The following is a 23,405-nucleotide window of genomic DNA, read 5'->3' as shown; positions in this document are numbered from 1 at the left end:
ATTCTGATGGGTCTTGGTCCTCCTGAATGTGGGTAACAAAGATTGACTGCATTTAGACATGATCCGCTCAAGGATTCTCCAAAATCTTCTTAAGGCTAGACACAACAGGCAAAACCATTGTTTAAACTTAAAAATAAAGGTTCTTTATTGGCATCAATGGTTATATGAAGAACCTTGAACATCCATGGAAACTTTCAAAGTTCTTTATAGTCAAAAAAGATGTTTCAAGATTTTTCAAATGTTCTTCAAAAAGCTTCTTTTAGGAACGGTTCACTGAAAGGTTCTTTGGGGAACCAGGTTTTTCTATGGAATCACTGCAAAAACAGCCTTTTGGAAGCTTTATTTTTAAGAGTGTAGTCAGTTTTTTTTAGGTTGTAGTCTATTTGGCTTTTCATGACATGCCGTTCATCTTTAGATGAAAGAAACATCCAAAATATATATTTAAGTGTGATTTTGGTTCTATTTGCGTTTATAGATTTCAATGTCGATCAATCTTCAAATGTTTTTTTTTTCTCCATCACTGTAAAACGTGATAAGTTGACTTAACTTAAAAAAATTGAGGAAACCCATTGCCTTAAAATTTTTAAGTAAATGATAATTAAAAAAATAAGTTAAGTGAATAGTCAAGTTCCCTTAACTTTTTTTTTTTTATTATTATTATTATTTACTTAATAATTTTAAGGCAACGGGTTTCCTCATTTTTTTTTAAGTTAAGTCAACTTATCACTTTTTACAGTGATTCAACAGCACACACTTGCACCAAAACTTCGTTTTATTCCTATCTATATTCTGAAGGGTTTTACTGTAGGGTTTCTCAATGCATCATTTGCTTGATTTTAAGCAACATTTTATTTTCTCTGGTTGTTGACAGTATTTTTTTATTTATGGAGTGATAAAAAGAGAAATCTAAAATCCCCTCAGTAAAAGCCTTTAACTCCAGCATGTCAACAAAAACAAACAAAAATTCTGAACCTGACTTTATCAAAAGTTCAGAATTAGTTTCTGGAAATGTAAGTGTGCATATTTAATTAGTTAATTCAAAAATTTTTTGCAATTCTTAATGTAATCAATCAATTGGGAGAAGTTTGGTGAAATCTGTTAGTTATTTATATTTACCTAAATTTCTAAATATAAATTCCAAGAAGTTTGTAAGAATGTTCCTAAATACATTTCTTGAAAAAAAAAAAAAAAAAATCATAAAAGTTCTCAAATACTTCAAGGACAGATTTGGCATTGTCTTATTGTATCGCAGTTGTTTTTGAAGATTTGCTGATCAGATCGATGAAAATCACCTCGGAGTCTGTACTTCTGAGTTTCCTCCAGATTGCAGTAATAATCATAATAAAATCTCACTAAGTTTTAGTTGTGACTGGTTTAGCTTTTGACGTCATGCTTTTTTAAAGTGCTGTGTATTTTAAACAAGTTATTTCTAAAGAGCCTGTCTAAAATGTTAAAAAAATTGAATTCAGCAAAAACCCGTCATGCATTATCATAACCGATCAATGTTTAGTAATGATAATTGGCGTCACTTCAGATTTGTGCACATTGCTAATCATCATATGTATGTTTTGTAGTTAGTGTTGTGTTTTAATGCTTAATGTATGAAACATCCCAAAAAGACATCTTACCTTTGTGGATTTAAAATAAGTTGGATGTTATATTGTTTTGTTATTTATGTTGATTTTTGAATGATTTGTGACGTTGGTGAATGCATTTATTTATTTATTTTTATCAGATTCACCCAGTGACCTGTGGTTGGTTGCTTTACAAATGTTTTTTTTTTTTGGTTAAATAAGTAGACTAGGCCTGATAACGCTGGTGATGTGACGTCACATTAATGTTGTGCCGTGTCTGTAGGTTATGGTTTCGTGGACTTTGACTGTCCTGCAGCAGCGCAGGAGGCCGTCTCGTCTCTGAAGGCCGCCGGTGTGCAGGCGCAGATGGCAAAGGTAAGACATCTTCATCCCTTCATGATCCTCACAGCTGTTTAAACTGCATATGACCCATATGAATATTTAAAGTTTGAGTCACTGAACGTGAGTCACTGATGAGTCAGAGTGAGTGTGCTTAAACTGCTCTTTTCTCCTTTAGAGCAAGTGAATGTCTTTCATTATGTAACAGATACATGAAGTCTCTTCTGCTCACCAAGGCTGTATTTATTTGATCAAAATACAGTAAACATAGTGAAATATTACAATTTCAAATAGCTGTTTTCTATGTGATTTCTGTGATGCACAGCTGAATTTCCAGCATCATTACTGCAGTCTTCAGTGTCACATGATCTTCAGAAATCATTCTAATATGCTGATTTGCTGCTCGAGAAACATTTCTGATTATTATCAATGTTGAAAACAGTTGTGCTGCTGAATATTTTAATGGGAACTGTGATGCATTTTATTTTTTCAGGATTCTCTGATGAATAGAAAGTCCAAAAGAACAACATTTATTTGAAATAGAAGTATTTAATAACATTATAAATGTCTTTACTCCCATTTTTGATCATTTTAATGCATCCTTGCTGAGTAAAATATGAAATTTTTTGAAGATTTCTTTCAAAAGGTTTTTACATTTCCTGGACCTTTCCATGAATATGATACAAACTTTTAAACAGTCAACGAAATAGGCGCTTGAGCTTTAGAAAATGTTGAATGTCAATCTGCACTTTTTTTTCTACACATTTGATGTGTTTGAAAATGGATATTTTTCATACAGCAGCGTCAGGTTCATGGGTTTGCATGAACTGATATTATATAACATGTATAACATGAATGCAGTGTCCCTGGATAAAAGCTAGTTGTTTACCGTGCTATTTTAGTGTCACTGAGATACTATTATAGTTTTTATAATGTTTTTTATAAATTTTTAGTAATTTAGTTTTTTATTTTGCCATTTTTATTATGATTTTTAACTTTTTTTTTTTTGTTATTTATTTTTAATTTTTTTGTAGATCAAGTTAAACTAAATGAAAATGAGAAATGTTGCCTTGGCAACTAGTTGAAATAATTAAGTATGTTTTTGTATTTAATTTTATTTCAGTTTATGCTTATTTCATGTAGCAAATTGTTTTATGGTTTTATTTTTTGGTTGTTGAAAATTAGTATTTTAAATTTTTTTCCTACTAGCTTAAGTCACGGTTGTTCAATATTCATGTGAAGTGCCTCCACTGTGAGCGTAATAAACACTGCACTTCCTCTCTCTCTGTCTCTCGTTAGTGTTTGACAGGCGAGTCGGGTGTTAATTAGTTTGTCTGAGAGATTCCTGACACACAGTTGACGTGAGTCTCTAAACGCATCTGAGGAGCTGAGCTCTGGTTCTCACGCTGTCTCTTCACACGCAGAGCTTTAGTTTGTGATGGATGTGGCGCTCATGTAAACAATGCTTTAATGTGCTCAGAATCTGCCGTATGTAAACACAGTCTGATGATTCTGAGAGTATTTGGCCTCAAACTGTGCTTGAGCTGTAATTAGACCAGCGAGGCAGGGGAACCGTCCCATAATGCATCTGTCTCCTCTGGTACCCACAACTCCCTCTGTTTGCCCTTCAGAACTCACCGTCTGTACCTGAGCCAGTTGACATCAGGGGAAAAGAAAACTTGTTGGGAATTGGAGAAAGTTATTAACTTTGAAAGATTTTTTTTTTCTTTAGAAAAATGTACACTTATAAGTCTAGGGCCTATGAAATCAGTCTTATTTTCGCCCAAAATTAAATTTATTTTATTTATTTTTTTTCCGAATTCCGTTTTTTACATTTAATTTTTTCTGGATTCCTTTTTTTTTTTTTTTCATTTTAGTTTAGCAAGTTAAAAAAGTTACCTTTATTAAGTAAAAAGCATGCCTAATGTATTGAAATCATACAACAATTTTAAAAGTTTAATAAAAATGCCATTTTTAGGGCCCTACGAAATAAAATGTATTTTATCCCAAATTCCATTTCTGAACTCTGTTTTAATAATTTATTGAAAACATGAACTCAATTTAACAACAATTTATTTACATGTTTAATAAAAATGAAATTTTCAGGGCCCTATGAAATGCATTTGATTTTCTCAAATTCCATTTTATTTTATTATTATTTATTTATTTATTTTTACCAAATTGTTTTGTTTGAATTTTCCTGGATTCCATTTTAATGGTTAACGTTATTATTCAAAAAGAATGATTGATCAATCAAAGTCATAAAAAAAAAAACCTTTATTTATTTATTAAAATAATATATATATTTTTTTATTTTCAGAAATTGTTGTGTAATCAAATTAAGGCATAAAATGTTAACGATTGATTGAACCTTTTAATCAAATGAAAATTTCTGTACAACGTTACTGTTATTAGAACAAGGAAGAAACTAAAAATCAAACTTTATTCCTTTAAAAAATAAAGTTTAAATAATTATTTTATTAGTAGTAGTTAGATTGGTATTACATTTTACTGTTCAATAGTGATATATTTCTGTCACAATTTTATCGAGGTTAACTGAAATTTTGATAGGGCCTGATAAATCATTCACAGTTAGACCAGGAACATGCATGAAAAATAGAGCCTGTTCTGATTTCATATGGTCTTTTTCTGCACTATTCTCAGGTGTGATTCAGTCGGTTCACTAATCATATGATAATGAGATGCTAATCGAATGTAAATTTCCTCGATCACCTGGAATGGCAGGATGATCCGGCGTTCATTACGCCTGTGGCTGTGCTGTTTTTCATAGGAATAGAGATTTATATTTATTCCCATGATGCTCTGTGTGAATTATGCATCACTGTAACACACTGTAAACAATCAGCAAGTAGTGTGAGCTTCTAAACCATAACTATACTGAAGTATTTTGCATTGATTGTAAAGCTGAGACAGTTATTTTTCCTCATACAAGTAATTAGTGAGTCTCAGTAGTAAAGACTCTGCTAGACAGTAAAAATATAGTGTGGAGTATAAATGTGTTTTATGCTTCATCTGCATTCCTCTAATTAACTGTTGCCGTCTGACTCCAATTAGTGTAATTACAGCTGCAAGGGCTTCTGGGTAACTGAGAGTCTAATCTGAGACAGTGAAAGATGTAGAGGTTTCTAAAGGTGCTGTTTACAGAAGCGTCTCTTCATGAGAAGAACACAGAGAGTTTAACAGAGAGCGAGAATGAGAGGAAATTAAACGAGGAGAGATGAGATTGAGCGTTTAAACTCACATTAACCTTTGATTAGAGTAGATTTCAGTCGCTGCTCTCATGCTCAGATTCATTATTACATTACATCATATTCAACAACAGACACACACAGACACACAAATCTGAGCGTCTGAAAGCCCGTATGTATGGAGACCGAGCATGTGTTTACACAACAGGATGAAACACACACACACACACACACACACGCACGCACGCACGCACGCACGCACACACTGCCAGTGTTTCCTGTGCCAGTCACGCCATCTTTCCAACACAATCATATTGACAACCCAGGCTCATTCGAAATACATGCTAAATACATCTAAATACATTTCTGCAGCACTGGGTACGTATTGCGTTGGTTCATAATTCGAATATCCGATGAGTGTCGCTAAAATTTAATGCTTTATCGTGTTGGAAATATCCCATACACCAGACCCAACCCTAAACCTACCCAATAGTGTTAACAAATGCAAAAGTGATATAAAAACGCAGTGTGATTGTTGCGTTTCAGTAGCCAAAGCTAAGTCAAAGCTACTGGTTGCAAAGCAGTTGGAGAGTTTTTGACTATATTCCTCAACATCAGCTCTCAATATCTTTTCACAGGCAAGCGATTTCGTCAAGGAATCATTAAATCAAAATGCAAAAAAAAAATAAAAATGAAGGGTTACCTACAGTATTCATTGGATCTTACTCTTTCAGCTCTGTGTGCGCAGCCATGTTTCTTGGTAATAAACGTGCTTGCAGTGGGATCACGTAATTTACGTGGAAACAGTATTTTAATTTGCCATTCTAACATTTAACATTCTAATTCTGCTTCCAAGGAAGAAGGTTGGCCTCTATGAAGATAAGTGTTTCAGAATTTGGGTGTTATAATGGATTCAGCTTTAGTTTTAGATAAACAGGTTACTAGTGTTGTGAAGGCTGCGTTTTATCAACTCTTTAGAATTATTTCTAAACTGAAATCATTTCTTTCTTTTAAGGACTGGGAGACCGTTATTCATGCTTTTGCATCTTCATGCATTGATTACTATAATTCTGTAAATATAGGTATTTCATAGGGTCAGTTATCTCGTCTTCAATTAGTACAAAATGCTGCTGCCAGACATTTGACTCGCACAAAGAAGAGAGAGAGAATTACCCCAGTTTTGGTTTCTTTACACTGGTTGCCAGTAAAATTTAGAATTGAATTTAAAGCTGCAGTCTGTAAGTTTTGCCTCTTTGTCGCCATCTCTGTTTGAAAACCTGGAATTGCAGCTGCTTGTGGAATTATCTCGCTTGCATGGGCTGTGCTCCAGCACGGCACCAGCGCGGATGAATCTAATGTTTTGAGGTGAATGTGTAGCTGTCAGCCACGCACCGGTGTGGATATTTACTGTACTTCACAATCACAGATTCTAGCCTATGTCTTGGAATACATGACCCAAATAAGAATTTTCACCATATATTGCCATCTGAACAAGTAAGTAACAAGTCTGCCACGTTTGTTCTGACCAACTGAGGAAAATAGCATTACCATAAATTGCGCTACCAGTGGTGATTTAATCTAAAGATCGGTTAGCTCATATCACATCAAACCGTGCAAATTATTATTATTGTTATACTTTATTCTCGAATTATTAATGTTAACAACATCGGCATTGCGTGACTGAGTATAGTGTGTAGATTTCAATTTCTGTACAGTCTAATAACTAATTGTCGTACCATTCGAATTTCATATTAAGAAATTATTTTAACCCAAAAAGCAAATGATGCTCCCTTTGAACTGGTTTTCTTTAAAATACAAATCTTGTGTAAACCCAGGCTATCTGTAATCAGAAGCATATTTAAAACTGGAATATAATTTCATTTCATTCACATGTGTTTCATAAACACATAATCCTCTCTGGATCACAATCCGCCATCAAAATGATGCTGCTGTGAGAAAAGGCTATAAACGATCCGCAGGATCCTCAAGTGCGATAGCCTAGTAGCCGGGACTCAATCTTTATGTTTACAGACGTGACGTAATGATGCGGCAGCATGCTCAAATTTCCCGCGAAAACCTACCTGTACCACTCAAGTTAGAAAACATTATTATAAGCTAACCATTGTGAATCGGGCTGAAGTAAGGCGATAGCTTTGAAAACTGGCTGGTTATGTACTTGCTCAAATATTGATTTCAGATCATTTTTAACCAAAAAAGTTACGGACTGCAGCTTTAAGGTTTTGTTGATGTTTTTTTAAAGCGTTGCAAGGCATTGCCCCTAAATATCCACCTTATTCTTCACGTAAAAATGGGCGTGGCCATTTGCAAATTTGATGGGTCTGGCTTCCAGTCTCATTTGCTTCCAGCTATTTTTAACTGTACAAAACCACTCGTTTTCCTGCGTAATACTGCAAATTGGTGTGTCTTACCATATTATTTTAGTGTATTATCTTAATTATGAACTCACTGGTTTGTAATGCAAACAGTTTTACCGTTTACTGCACGTTGTTATTCTTCTCTTTATTTCCCTACAGCGGCTAATGAACCGGAAATCTCGCCCATAGGTTTACTTCCAATATGAGATCTTTGAGTCAGATGATTCTTCATGTTCCTAAAACCAGATTAAAATCAAAGGGTGATAGGGCTTTCTCAGTGCTGGTCCCTCTTCCAGTGCATATTAAATCTTTCCCATCTGAGGATGCTTTTAAGACTAGATTGAAATCGTGTCTTTTTAGTATAACTTTTAGAGTTGATTAAATTGCAGGATTGAACTTTTAATGTTTATTTTTATTTTTTTTTGTGACTGTATTTAATGTAAGGCCCTATGGTTTCTGCCATGTGGAGTCATAAAAGTGAATTTACTGTATAATGCAGAATGTCACGGAATTTGTCAAATTTTGAATTAATTAATCAAACGTATGTCATTACACTTAAATCAAATTGCAATATGGAGTATCTGTAAATATTAAGAGGCCAAAAATAAAAATAAATAAAAAGCTGCATGTTTTACGTGTTTCTGTGTGAATGAATGGTGCAGACGCGCGGTTTTGTTTACTACACAAGCAGCGTCTGCCGTCTCGCTAAACGAGGACATAAATACATGAACAACATCTCCAGAACTGCTCTGAGAGTCACTTCATGAGCATTTTACCGTTTCATTTGAGTAAAATTAGCGTCATATCATATACACACAGAACTGTAAAGGTATTTACTGCAACCCGTCAAAATAAAAGTCCAGTTTAACTTAAAGACATTGTGCCAGGAATATATTGCTATTGTTCAGTAGAATGTACATTGACTACTACTACTACTACTACTACTACTACTACTAAAATGAATCAAACTTTATTTTTAGAGAATAATCACACAACATTTCTTCCATGTTTTAATTTTAATAATAAATCCCCTTTGTTTGCCAAAAAATAGTTTGCTTAATTTTAAATAATTAAAAGATAAATAAAATTCAAATTTTATGCTTACATTTGATAACCAGAAAAATTGAAATACACAACAGCACAGAATATATGAGGAAAAAAAAAAAACATTTCATAAGGCTATTTTAACAATAAATTTGAATAAAATAAGTTTTATGCATTCAAACAATTAGACATGCTACAACACAGAATTTAATAACAATAAAACATATGGAGAGGAAAAAATAAAACATTTCATAGAGCCCTGAGCATGCATTTTTATAAAACCTTCAATAAATTGATGTGAAATGGTATAAGTTTCAAGATTTGAATTAATTAGACATGCTTATTGATTAATAAAATTGAATTTAATCATTAGAAAGGAGTCGAGAAATATTAAAATGGAATAAAACCGAATCCAGAAAAATTTAAACGGAAAAAACGGTATTTGGAAAAAAATAAAACGGATTTCATAGGGTCCTATTAATGACACTGGAAAGCACTTTGGTCAACAGCAGTTGTTTTAAATGTGCTATAGAAATAAAATTTGTGTTGTATTGTGTTGTACATCTATGACCTTGGCAGAGAACTTCCCTCCGGATTCCTGCGCCTCGACCATTAATTGTGCATAGCGGGACAAGTGTCCCTTACTTCTCAGTGTGAGAAATACAAGGTGTAGCGTGTGAACTGCTTGAAATGCATGTGTTTCACAGTGAATGCGTGGGACTCGAGAGCCCTGTAGATTGAAGTGTGTGAGTAACCTGACGGATCTGTGTGTGTGTGTGTGTGTGTGTTTGTCTGTAGCAGCAGGAGCAGGACCCCACTAACCTGTACCTGTCTAATCTACCCGTCTCTGTGGAGGACCAGGAGCTAGAGACGCTGCTCAAACCCTTCGGTCACGTGATCTCCACGCGGATCTTACGGGACTCCAGCGGCGCAAGCAGAGGTGTCGGCTTCGCCAGGTGTGTGTGTTCACATATCAAACCCTCATTACATTGAGTGTTTAACAGACTTTAGAGAAGTCAAGTGTATGTGCTGATTTATTCTGTGCTAATGAGGGTCAACAAAAGTCCTCTTCATTTCAACAGCTGCAGCTTATGATTGTTACGAACTATTAATATTCAGAGCCTCAGGACACAATGTTTTTTGTGCAGACAGGGTCATGTTCTGGATTTTATAAAGACTGTGTAATAAAACTCAGTGTGAATTTATAGTTATTTATATTAATGAGTATGTTGTAAAATCTAAAACATATGCAGATTTAAATAACAATTGTATGTATAGATTTATATTATATTACCGTATTGACCCGAATATAAGACAATGTTTTTTTCTTGGAAATACATCTGAAAAAACGCGGTCGTCTTATATTCAGGGTCTAGACTTTGACATGTCAGTAATACACCCACAACAATAGGTGGCGCCAACAACGCATAAAACGAGTGTGCCATGAAATATGTAATATGTCGTGACTGTCATGTTAGCCTGATGGGAACAAACTTGAAGACTACAATAAGATTTCACTTCTACTGTTAATAAAATTGAAAATTGAGATGGATAGCTTAAATGTTATATAATTCAGATGGGCTACCTGTTATTTCAATGGTATATCAAAAAGTGTATATTTTCAATGTCATTGTTGGTACATTTTACCAGTATTTACCATACTTTCAAAACAAAAATTAAAATAGGAAAAATATGCAGTTTGAAAATAATTTAAGAAAAAATGTTTTACAGAGAGAGAAAAAAAAACAAGATTTGGTTTTCAATAAGCCTTTTTCCAAAAGGTACATCTGGAAAAAGGGGGGTCGTCTTATAATCAGGGTCGTCTTATATTCGGGACAATACGGTATATTATTTCCTAACAGTTACATATCTGTGCTAATTTATAATTTGTATTGTTTTTCTGATTGTATTATTATTTTTGTTGTTATTTTATTATTATTATAGTTTATTATAATTTTATTTGTTTTTTTAATTATTTATAATTAGTATTTTTATATAATACCCAATGTGAATTTATATTTGTTTATATTTGTGCTAATAAACCACATTGTAATGTCTAAAACATATACTGATTTGAATAACCATTTGTTATTATTATTATTTTAAACAAGTATTATTTTTGTTTTCTCAGTGTTATCACTGTGCCAATAAACATTTCAAGGTCTAAAACATACACTGTAAAACCCAACAAGTTAGGGTAACTCAAACCGTTTGAGTAAACCGATTGCCTTAAACATTAAAAAAAAAAAAAAAATCATGCTGCAATGCATGTTTCTCTTTCTGTCAGTGATTGTGTTTGTTAACAGCAGGTGTTCATCACTAATGCTCAATCAGCACTTAATTAATCACTTAATTACTTAACTGCAATGTATATCTTATTTTAGTGAACTCAACTGAAATAAGTTCAGAGCACTCATAACTGTTAGTTTTAAAAACTTAACATTTTAAGGCAATCAGTTTCCTCAAACGATTTGAGTTACCCTAACTTGTCAGGTTTTACAGTGTACACAGATGCATTCATTTCATTTAATTTATTTATTTTATTTATGCTTTATTTATTTTTTATTTTAATTGTAAACACTGGAATTAATGTGCAAATTCTTGTTTAAAAAAGATTTTTTTAAAATCACACAGGCCATCTAATGAAATCAATGCTCTACTGTAAGTCTTTTAAAACCTTTGAAACGATGCAATGCTGTTTCCCTGCTGTGGTTTTGCTTGCATTTGTGTGTGTTTTATTCCAGTTGTGTGTGTGTTGTTCTTCAGGATGGAGTCCACAGAGAAATGTGAAGTTGTCATACAGCATTTCAATGGGAAATATCTCAAGACAGCAGCAGGAACCCCAGGTAGAGCTGTGAGCGCTCTCAGTTCTCTACAAACAGAGAAACACTCAGCACCCTGTTTTGGTGATATTGCTAAGATCTTTAATTGCTCATGAAGTGCTTGGTTTCATAAAAGTGTCAGCTTTGTCTCAGGCTTCTCGTAAGCTTTGTTAAGAGAAATGAGAGCTAAAAATCTATCTATCTATCTATCTATCTATCTATCTATCTATCTATCTATCTATCTATCTATCTATCTATCGTTCTATCTATCTATCTATCTATCTATCTATCTATCTATCTATCTATCTATCTATCTATCGTTCTATCATTCTATCGTTCTGTCTGTCTGTCTAGCTTCTTTCTTTCTTTCTTGTCTAATTATCTGTCTATTCTGTGTGTAGCTGTAGTAGTGAAATGGACAGATGGAGAGATGTGTGTGTGTTTGCTGTAGTTTCAGTCTCTGTCTCTGGTGTTTGTCTGTAGGTCCGTCAGAGCCGCTGCTGTGTAAGTTTGCTGACGGAGGTCAGAAGAAGAGACAAACTCTGAGTAAATATCCACAGAACGGCCGAGCGTGGAGGGAAGGAGAGGTAAGATCACACACACACACACACAGAGTGAGTCATTTACAGGAAAGCAGGCTGATCGTCATCATCGTGTCCTGAGGCGCAGCTGATGCACCTGCTGCACACTAATGTCACACTAATGCAGCACAGACACACCGTGAACATCTGCAGACAGCTGCTCTTCATCTCCACTGAACTTCTGTAGCTTAGAGACAACCTAGAGTTCAGTATATTTACAATAGTTTCAGTTTTGTGAATATATTACAGTTTTTCTCTTTGGTGCATTTCTCAAAACAATTCGTACAAACAGCACCACACAATGGATTTCCTGCAAAAGCCTGTAACTTACTCAAAATCTTTAGTTCATCTCTCAAAAGTAAGTATGTATGTCAATGAACATATCAGTGCCATCAGAATGAAAAGTCCTTGTGTCATTGTTCACAAACAAGATAGTCAAAATGCTTAGTCATGTTGTCAATATAACAGTGCACTCAGTGTTAGTATTACCTGATGTACACTATGGCAACAGTTTGGATGACATTACTGTACTGAAATGCAGAAGGCTGCACTTTTTATGTATGCCATATATCCATTTCAAAAGTATGATTTACACATTACTCTATGTGGGATATTGATTGAAAGAGACTGGATAGGATTCACAGTTACACTTTTACTAGTGATCTGACCCAAAAAAAAAAAAAAACATTACAATGTCATTGTGATATAGGAAAGAAAAAGAAGTATGGGCACGAAGGCGAAAATACAAAATTAGAAATTTGCTTTAGCATGCAGCACTGTATGACTGATTTGTCATTGCTTGATCTACATTCTCTTCATTAGTGAAAGTCAAGATTCACCTGCACAATTCATGGCAAATTTACAAGAACACTAATAGAAATGTTTTGAAAATATGCTTGACAGTTTGTGACAACTAGATCAACCATTTTGCATTTAATGACTTACACGATGAACTAATGACTAGATGTTTTGAGGGGTAAGAGAACTATATAATACATTTAGAGCAACGTGACATTAGCAACTGATAATGTAGGAAACCGCAGACAAATGTACATAATGAATTGCATGAATGTATCAAAGCAATTTCAACTTGTTCAAAAGAATGAGAAACTGCTTTTATGATGTGCACAAGTGACTAGATGAATTTCATTTCTGATCTGAGAAATGCACCAAAGCGACTGAGAAAAACTGTAAAACTATTATTATATTTGTCTACAAATGTACAAGTATAAAAAACTTAAATGTGTTTTTTATATATATTATTTTTATTATATTCTATATTATTTTTTTATTATATAAAATATATTTTTAGATATATAAAAATAACTAATCTTTTTTATATATCTAAAAATATATACAAATTATATATACAGGTGCATCTCAAAAAATTCGAATATCGTGAAAAAGTTAAAAAAAGAATTTGTAACTTATTTCAAAAAGTTAAACTTTCATATATACTAGATTCATTACATTTAAATTAAAAAAAATAATAATAATTGTTTTCATTTTGATGATTACAGCGTACAGCTCATGAAAGTCAAAAATCCAGTATCTCAAAATATTAGAATATTTCCTAAGATCAATCAAAAAAAAAAAAAATAGTCATAATAATAAAAAAAAGTTGTAATAATGTACAAATATAACTTACTACTAAAAAAAGTAAATCTACTATTATCTAATGACAATATAAATATTAAATACTACTGATACTACTATTAAAATTTTAGTTTTGGAGATGTCTATTTGAGAAAGAACATTTTTGTTCATTAAAATATTAGTTTTGTAAAGAAATTAATAGGGAGAAAACATAAGATATAAATTATTTGTTTACAGATGCACAAATATAACCTGAAGAAATATAAATATAACCTAGCTCTTGTAAATCAAAGCATTAAAACTGCGTAGCTCCACCCACTTTAAAATCTTATTGTTCCAGAATCATTTCTGCACATGTATATTAATCATTATGTATGTTCTGATTGGCTGTGATTTTGTTTGGTCAAGCAGAATTTTCACTCACAGTGTTGAGAGACACATTGTCACTGGATGCATCTGGTTATTATAGTTTCAAACTCTCATTATCATAAGCTCATACAATCAGTGTCTCTCTCTCATATGATGGAGTGATGGAGCGATGGAGTGTCTGAGGGTTTGGAATCTGCTATTAACACATCTCTGTCTCTCTGTGTGTCTCTGCAGATGGGAATGACACTCACATACGACCCTGCTGTCATGCAGAATGGGTATGTCTCTCTGTCACACACACGCACGCACGCACACACGCACACACACACACACACACACACACACACACACACACACACACACACACACACACACACACACACACACACACACACACACACACACACACACAGACAGACAGACAGACAGGAGGAAAGATAGTCCCTCCCAGTGTGTTCTGCTGGCAGGAAATCCCTCACTTCCTGTTTCCTGTGTCTGTCTCCTAATAAAACATCCTGTCTGATAAGAGATCAGAGCAACACAGCTCTGATTATTTACAGTCTCATCACAGCGCCGCCTGCAGGACATACACACACACACACACACTGTCATGTGTGCTGAAGTGTGTGTGAACGCATCATTTAAACATGCACTTTCATTTCATGTAGAATATATTGTCACACATGATTCATTTGCATACATCAACAAAAATACAGTAATATGACTTTTTTTTTTTTTGTAAATTCAATTAAATCACAGTAACTGAATTAAAAACATGTCTTCATCTCATATGAGTGGACTTCGTCTTAAACCAACTTAACAAAATTAATATTCATTTGATTCATTAAAAAACTTAAAATATTTCTAGAACAAATTTAACATTCATGAAAGTAAATAATAATTTATTTATATGTATTTATGTGTATACACACACACACACACACACACACACACACATATATATATATATATATATACAGTGAGGAAAATAAGTATTTGAACACCCTGCTATTTTGCAAGTTCTCCCACTTAGAAATCATGGAGGGGTCTGAAATTGTCATCGTAGGTGCATGTCCACTGTCAGAGACATAATCTAAAAAAATCCAGAAATCACAATGTATGATTTTTAACTATTTATTTGTATGATACAGCTGCAAATAAGTATTTGAACACCTGTCTATCAGCTAGAATTCTGACCCTCAAAGACCTGTTAGTCTGCCTTTAAAATGTCCACCTCCACTCCATTTATTATCCTAAATTAGATGCACCTGTTTGAGGTCGTTAGCTGCATAAAGACACCTGTCCACCCCATACAATCAGTAAGAATCCAACTACTAACATGGCCAAGACCAAAGAGCTGTCCAAAGACACTAGAGACACAATTGTACACCTCCACAAGGCTGGAAAGGGCTACGGGAAATTGCCAAGCAGCTTGGTGAAAAAGGTCCACTGTTGGAGCAATCATTAGAAAATGGAAGAAGCTAAACATGACTGTCAATCTCCCTCGGACTGGGGCTCCATGCAAGATCTCACCTCGTGGGGTCTCAATGATCCTAAGAAAGGTGAGAAATCAGCCCAGAACTACACGGGAGGAGCTGGTCAATGACCTGAAAAGAGCTGGGACCACCGTTTCCAAGGTTACTGTTGGTAATACACTAAGACGTCATGGTTTGAAATCATGCATGGCACGGAAGGTTCCCTGCTTAAACCAGCACATGTCCAGCCCGACTTAAGTTTGCCAATGACCATTTGGATGATCCAGAGGAGTCATGGGAGAAAGTCATGTGGTCAGATGAGACCAAAATAGAACTTTTGGTCATAATTCCACTAAACGTGTTTGGAGGAAGAAGAATGATGAGTACCATCCCAAGAACACCATCCCTACTGTGAAGCATGGGGGTGGTAGCATCATGCTTTGGGGGTGTTTTTCTGCACATGGGACAGGGCGACTGCACTGTATTAAGGCGAGGATGACCGGGGCCATGTATTGCGAGATTTTGGGAACAACCTCCTTCCCTCAGTTAGAGCATTGAAGATGGGTCGAGGCTGGGTCTTCCAACATGACAATGACCAAGCACACAGCCAGGATAACCAAGGAGTGGCTCTGTAAGAAGCATATCAAGGTTCTGGCGTGGCCTAGCCAGTCTCCAGACCTAAACCCAATAGAGAATCTTTGAGGGAGCTCAAACTCCGTGTTTCTCAGCGACAGGCCAGAAACCTGACTGATCTAGAGAAGATCTGTGTGGAGGTGGGCCAAAATCCCTCCTGCAGTGTGTGCAAACCTGGTGAAAACTACAGGAAACGTTTGACCTCTGTAATTGCAAACAAAGGCTACTGTACCAAATATTAACATCGATTTTCTCAGGTGTTCAAATACTTATTTGCAGCTGTATCATACAAATAAATAGTTAAAAATCATACATTGTGATTTCTGGATTTTTTTTTAGATTATGTCTCTGACAGTGGACATGCACCTACGATGACAATTTCAGACCCCTCCATGATTTCTAAGTGGGAGAACTTGCAAAATAGCAGGGTGTTCAAATACTTATTTTCCTCACTGTATATATATATATATATATATATAGATATATACACAGTGATGTGAAAAAATGTTGGCCCCTTTCCTGATTTTTTTATTTTTTGCATGTTTGTCATACTTTAATGTTTCAGATCATAAAACAAATTTAAATATTAATCAAAGATAACACAAGTAAACACAACATGCAGTTTTTAAATGAAGTTTTTTATTATGAAGGGAAAACAAAATCCAAACCCACATGGCCCTGTGTGAAAAAGTGCTTGCCCCCTCCTATTAAATCATGAAAGAACTGTGATTAACCACATTATTTTAGAAAGCTGAGTTAAATTTCACTAGCCAAACCCAGGCCTGATTACTGCCAGACCTGTTGAATCAAGAAATCACTTAAATAGAACCTGTCTGACAAAGTGAAGCATGTTTAAAGAGCAACACATCATTCCGCGATCTTAGGAAATTCATAAACAGATGAGAAACAAAATAGTTTACATGTATCAGTCTGGAAAGGGTTATAAAGCCATTTCTAAGGCTTTGGGACTCCAGCAAACCATGGTCAGAGCCATTATCCACAAATGGAGAAAACTTGGAACAGTGGTGAACCTTCCCAGGAGTGGATAGCCTACCAAAATTACTCCAAGAGCACAAAGACGACTTGTCCAGGAGGTCATAAAAGAACCCAGAACAACATCTAAAGAACTGCAGGCCTCACTTGCCTCAATTAAGGTCAGTGTTCATGATTCAACAATAAGAAAGAGACTGGACAAAAACAGCATCCATGGGAGAGTTCCAAGGCAAAAGTCACTGCTGACCAAAAAGAACATAAAGGCTCGTAAAGGCTCATTTTTGCCAAAAATATCTTGATTATCCCCAAGACTTTTGGGCAAATATTCTGTGGACTGATGCGACAAAAGTTGAACTTTTTGGAAGGTGTGTGTCCAGTTACATCTGGTGTAAAACCAACACAGCATTTCATAAAAAGAACATCATACCAGCAGTCAAACATGGTGGTGGTAGTGTGATGGTCTGAGGCTGCTTTGCAGCTTCAGAACCTGGATGACTTGCCATAATCGATGGAACCATGAATTCTGCACTCTATCAGAAAATCCTGAAGGAGAATGTCCGGCCATCAGTTTGTGACCTCAAGCTCAAGCGAACTTGGGTTCTGCAGCAGGACAATGATCCAAAACACAGCAGCAAGTCCTTAAACAGTCCATTCATGCTCGAAAACCCTCCAATGTGGCTGAATTAAAACAATTCTGCAAAGAAGAGTGAGCCAAAATTCCTCCACAGCGATGTGAAAGACTCATTTCCAGTTATCGCAAACGCTTGATTGCAGTTGTTGCTGCAAAGGGTGGCACAACCAGTTATTAGGTTTAGGGGGCAAGCACTTTTTCACACAGGGCCATGTGGGTTTGGATTTTGTATAATAATAAAAATATTTCATTTAAAAACTGCATGTTGTGTTTACTTGTGTTATCTTTGATTAATATTTAAATTTGTTTGATGATCTGAAACATTAAAGTGTGACAAACATGCAAAAAAATTTAAAATCAGGAAGGGGGCCAACACTTTTTCACACCACTGTATATATGTGTGTGTATATATATATATATATATATATATATATATATATATATATATATATATATATATATATATATATATATATATATATATATAGTAACACTTTCTATGAAGTCGAATATTTATAATACATTATAAGGCAATTCTTAAGGATATGCATTATAATTAATGCATTATAAAATACCTTATAATGTGTTATATCATCTTATGAATATTCATAAGAACAGTTTTAATGTATTATAATATTTACTTATTTGTAGTTATAGCTTTTAAGAGTATGCATCCACTTAAGTTACAATGGATTATATTTCTCATAGTTATAATGTATTATAAGTCTCATACCTTGCCATCTTTCTTATGCTACTTTACTTAAAGCCATCAATGACTACTTATAAGTATATTAATAATAATAGTAATATGTTTTTTTTCTCTCAAACAGCCATAAGGTCAGATATCAGATCAGATGAATGTGTAATATGACACATTTGCTTTGGCCTATTTTTATTGTAATATCAGTTTGATTATTTTAATGGTACCCTTTAGACAGCTGTTGTTAAGTAACGCTGCAACTACGTCAACTAGCAGTCATTGGAGTATTAGTAGTGTCTGCTAAATATATGCTAACACTTTATTTTGATGGTTCCCCAACAGACAAACTGACTATAAGTAACTTTGCAAGTATGTCAAGATTATACCGACCCTAACCTTAACCTAAGCCTACTAATACTATAATGAGAGTTAGCGGACATGTAGTTGCAATGTTGCTTATAGTCAATAGACTAAGGGGACATCAAAATAAAATGTAACCTAACATATGAACTTTTTTTTTTCTTTTTTTCAGCTGAAATTATTAACTAGCTCATATAAAAATTTATATTAGCCTCACAGGGAACACTCAAATAACACTCCACCCCTAACCACTTACAAGATGTACTGTAGTAAGATACTATGCAGATCTTAAATAATGTCAAGATACGTATATAGACCATTATAAATGTAAAAGTAGATTTAATATGGTGTTCATTGTGTTATAAATAATCATAATCTTAAAAGTTATAACCACAAATGCATAAGCATTATAATGCATTATAATTGTTGTTATGATTATTTATAAGACTTTTTAAGGTTTTTTATAATTTATATATATATATATATATATATATATATATATATATATATATATATATATATATATATAATATAATATAATATATTTTACGTTCATATAGATATTTTTAATTATAAGCATTAAAATAATATAATTAAAACAAATCTCTAATATTTCATTATACTTTTAAATTGAAGTGTAATGGATAAGAGATCATGAAAATACAGTTGATATTTCCCCACCCTCATGTAATTCAGAGATGTTTTATTTTTATTTTTATATGTTTGTTTTAATTTTAATTTTGAAGTTTTAGTAACTTTTGTGTTTTAGTAAGTTTATTTTATTTATATATTTTTATTTAATTTCTTCAAAAATTCCTCAAATGTCTATATAGTTTTTATAATTTTTTTTTAAAGTTATGTTTTAAAGTTATGACCCTGAAACTGAGCTGCAGCACAGTGGCCAAGACCATACAGCGGTTTAACAGGACAGGTTCCATTCAGAACAGGCCTCGCCATGGTCGACCAAAGAAGTTGAGTGCACGTGCTCAGCATCATATCCAGAGGTTGTGTTTGGGAAATAGATGTATGAGTGCTGCCAGCATTGCTGCAGAGGTTGAAGGGGTGGGGGGTCAGCCTGTCAGTGTTCAGACCATACACCGCACACTGCATCAAATTGGTCTGCATGGCTGTAGTCCCAGAAGCAAGCCTCTTCTAAAGATGATGCACAAGAAAGCCTGCAAACAGTTGGCTGAAGACAAAGCACAAATCGTCAGAACACCGGCACTGGGGAGCTACAATTCATTGAGGGAACCATGAATGCCAACATGTACTGTGACATACTGAAGCAGAGCATGACCCCAAACACTGGCCAAGCATGTCTCCATGTCTATGATGGACTGGCCAAGCATGTCTCCAGACCTAAACCCTATTGAGCATCTGTGGGGCATCCTCAAACGGAAGGTGGAGGAGCGCAAGGTCTCTAACATCCACCAGCTCCGTGATGTGGTCATGGAGGAGTGGAAGAGGACTCCAGTGGCCACCTGTGAAGCTCTGGTGAACTCCATGCCCAAGAGGGTTAAGGCAGTGCTGGAAAATAATGGTGGCCACACAAAATATTGACACTTTGGGCCCAATTTGGACATTTTCACTTAGGGCTGTACTCACTTTTGTGGCCAGCGGTTTAGACATTAATGACTGTGTGTTGAGTTATTTTGAGGGGACAGCAAATTTACACTGTTATACAAGCTGTACACTCACTACTTTACATTGTAGCAAAGTGTCATTTCTTCAGTGTTGTCACATGAAAAGATATAATAAAATATTTACAAAAATGTGAGGGGTGTACTCACTTCTGTGAGATACTGTGTGTAATATATATATACACCGTCTCTACATATCATATATATATATATACATATTTGTGTATATGTGTTTATATCATTATCAATGTCATTCATATGTACAAATCTGTCTTTGTCTCTGTGCAGGTTCTACTCTTCTCCGTACAGCATCACTGCTAACCGGATGATCGCGCAAGCTTCCATCACTCCGTTCATCACCACTTCACCCGTCTCTACATATCAGGTGTGTGTGTGTGTGTGATTTCAGTATCAGACCATCAGAGCAGCTCATGAATGAGCGAGTCTTACAGCTCTGATCTGGAACGTCGTCTGAGTGCGTTTAATGAATATGAGCCGTTAACCCCGTCAGGGACAGACACCTTAGTCTCCACAGCGTCTTCAAGAGGTGAAGAATCGACTGTCTCTGGGTTCAATTGTTGCTCTGACAGCCGAATTACACAGGAGATTTCATTAACAAATGAGAGAACGAGAGAGTCACTGTCAGAAAGAGAGAGCTGTAGGTCTGATTTAAAGAGCTTGTGTGTGTGTGTGTGTGTGTGTGTGTGTGTTTGTGAGAGAGAGATCCATGACTCTCAGATTGATTCATCAATATCAGAGCAGAGGAGCATCATCTTCATCATCACTGTCTTCTCTTCACTAAGATCAGTTCACACCAAGCACAGATTTAGCACTAAAATGAAGCCCTTATGAATATATATATTTTTATACTACAACTCTAATATGGTTCTAGGTCAATGTATATATTAATTAATTACTGCTGTTTGATTTGCTTTTGCATTGTCATCAATTCAGAGTAAAATTTTTAATATTTTGTAAATAGTTTTGATGTTTTCTGAATTCTTGCTGCTAAAAATTAGCATCACATTCTTGAGTGATGTTTTGTTTAATTTCATTTACATTAATTTCTATAGCATATTTAAAAAACAACTCATATTTAGCAAAAGGCTTCACATTGTAAAACAATTTAATAATAACAAATGTAAAAATTTTAAACAATTATTAAATTAAATTATATATGTTTTATTTTAGCATCGAGATATACTGTTACAATTTCTATTCATATTTTAAATTCATTGTTATTTTTATTTTTTCAGTTTTCATTTTACTTTTGCATTCAGCTGGTAATGTTGCTTTTGTAAATGTCTATATAGTTTTTATTAATTTTATTTTCAGTTTTAATTGTTTTATATTGGGATCGATTTTCCGTATAATATATTTCTGTCATCATTGGTCCACTAGTTCTAGATTGACAGCTCCCATATAAACAACTATATCGGAGCTGTCAATCTAGAACTAGTGGACCAATGATGATGCTTAAGCCCGCCCTGATTTACATGAAACTCTAACCGCAAGATTTGAAAAAAACAATAGCAGAATGTGGAAACAAGCAAAGGGAAAAACAGCATAAGCATACACAAATAAAAATATGAGCAGAAAATATTTGAGCACAAAAAAACTGAAATATAACCAAGTAAAAAAAAATGATTTTGTGTGCAAGTTGGATAATTTTGCATAAATATTTCAGTTTTGTTCAATATGATTTTAAATGTGTTTAATGTTTTGATTCATGCTTATCTTTTTTTTTTTTAATGTGTTATTAATTTTTAGACTTATGCTTATTATTTTTCAGTCTGTGGCCATTGTTTACTATCTGAAAACTTGACTTTCATTTTGAAATTTTGTGCAATATATTTTTATTTGCGTTTTTATTTATTTATTTATTTTTATCCATGACTGCAATACTTTAGGTGGAAAATTGATTCCATAGTTTTAATACATCAAGGTAAAAAAATGAAAATGGTAAATGTTGCTACTAGCTGAAATAATTTAGTTTTTTTAAATATTTTTATTTCAGTTAATGTTTATTTAATGCTTGTAGTTTTAGTTAGCGATAATAACCCTTTAATGTGCCGTGTGTGGACAGTATTTATGGTTTATGAATGCTGGATGAGGCTGTTTGTTCCTCTCAGGTTCAGAGCACAGCATGGATGCCGCAGCAGCAGCAGTATGTGATGCAACCGACAGTAAGTGATCTCTGACCTTTCCTCTCTCTATGACCATTTACAGACACAATCCTTAAAGGTACAGTAGCAGAAACAGCTTCCTTTATTGCATTAGAGAGGCTGAAAATGATCATGAAAAGGTAATGACTGTGGAAAAATGTTTCTTGCTCAGTCTGACTGATTCTGAGAAAACTTGAATTGCTAAATTGCACATGCTAAAAGTTTTACAGATGCATTTCAGAGTTTTGCAGAGTCAATATCTGTGTGACAATATCTCAGTAATATGAGTTTGTTCAGCTTTCTGAGAACATTATATTTCTGTGTAGTTTTAGACTTGAGTTAGTTAGCTGCTGATTCAGTCTTATTCTCATATAAACTCCTATAACGTGTTCCTCATGCTGTTTCTGGCGTGTTTGCCGTGTTAAAGTCATTGATTGAGTTCAGTCACTGAAATGAAACCAGACAGACGGATCGCTTCAGATCAGCCGCACAATATGGAATCAGCCAACCATAACCCACAGTTATATGACATTCACTAAATCAATATCAGTGTGTTCTGTGCTGAAGTTTCATTTATTTTTACACAACACAAACTCATTGACATGACCGTAACACTTTCTGGAGACCGGGTTCATGTGGAAGTAGATGTCCTTCTTTATTTCTACAGGAAGAACACAATGCTATCAATGTGAAAAAGAAAAAGGACACTGCAAAACAAATCTGTATCTTTATCTGGTTTTCCACTTTCTAAAGAAAAATCCTTAAATAATAAATTTACATGAAGCAACACTGCTTATGGTATTATACTTGTTTTCAGACATCAAACTTTAAAGGATTTTTTTTTTACTCCACTGTGAGATTTTAACTTGTTTTGGCTTGTTTATACTCATTTAAAACCT

At 34.3% G+C, this 23,405-nt stretch overlaps 1 protein-coding gene across 4 annotated transcripts in view; it reads left to right on the top strand.

Moving 5' to 3' along the window:
• LOC131525943 (RNA-binding motif, single-stranded-interacting protein 3-like) overlaps window positions 1-23,405 on the top strand; it is a 62,978-nt gene that overhangs the window by 29,175 nt on the left and 10,398 nt on the right. For 3 of the 4 annotated variants that reach the window (XM_058753957.1, XM_058753954.1, XM_058753956.1), the window contains exons 5-11: window positions 1,858-1,949; window positions 9,340-9,497; window positions 11,308-11,387; window positions 11,847-11,950; window positions 14,144-14,187; window positions 20,630-20,726; window positions 22,474-22,527. In XM_058753957.1, coding sequence (XP_058609940.1) covers window positions 1,858-1,949; window positions 9,340-9,497; window positions 11,308-11,387; window positions 11,847-11,950; window positions 14,144-14,187; window positions 20,630-20,726; window positions 22,474-22,527 — 629 coding nt within the window. The remainder of the gene's footprint in view (window positions 1-1,857; window positions 1,950-9,339; window positions 9,498-11,307; window positions 11,388-11,846; window positions 11,951-14,143; window positions 14,188-20,629; window positions 20,727-22,473; window positions 22,528-23,405) is intronic. The other variant, XM_058753955.1, reaches the window with a different exon arrangement.

This window comes from Onychostoma macrolepis, chromosome 19 (genome assembly GCF_012432095.1).
Source record: "Onychostoma macrolepis isolate SWU-2019 chromosome 19, ASM1243209v1, whole genome shotgun sequence".
NCBI classification, from domain to species: domain Eukaryota; kingdom Metazoa; phylum Chordata; class Actinopteri; order Cypriniformes; family Cyprinidae; genus Onychostoma; species Onychostoma macrolepis.
The sequence above is the reverse complement of the archived record's forward strand: the minus strand, read 5'-3'. Positions and strand labels throughout refer to the sequence as shown.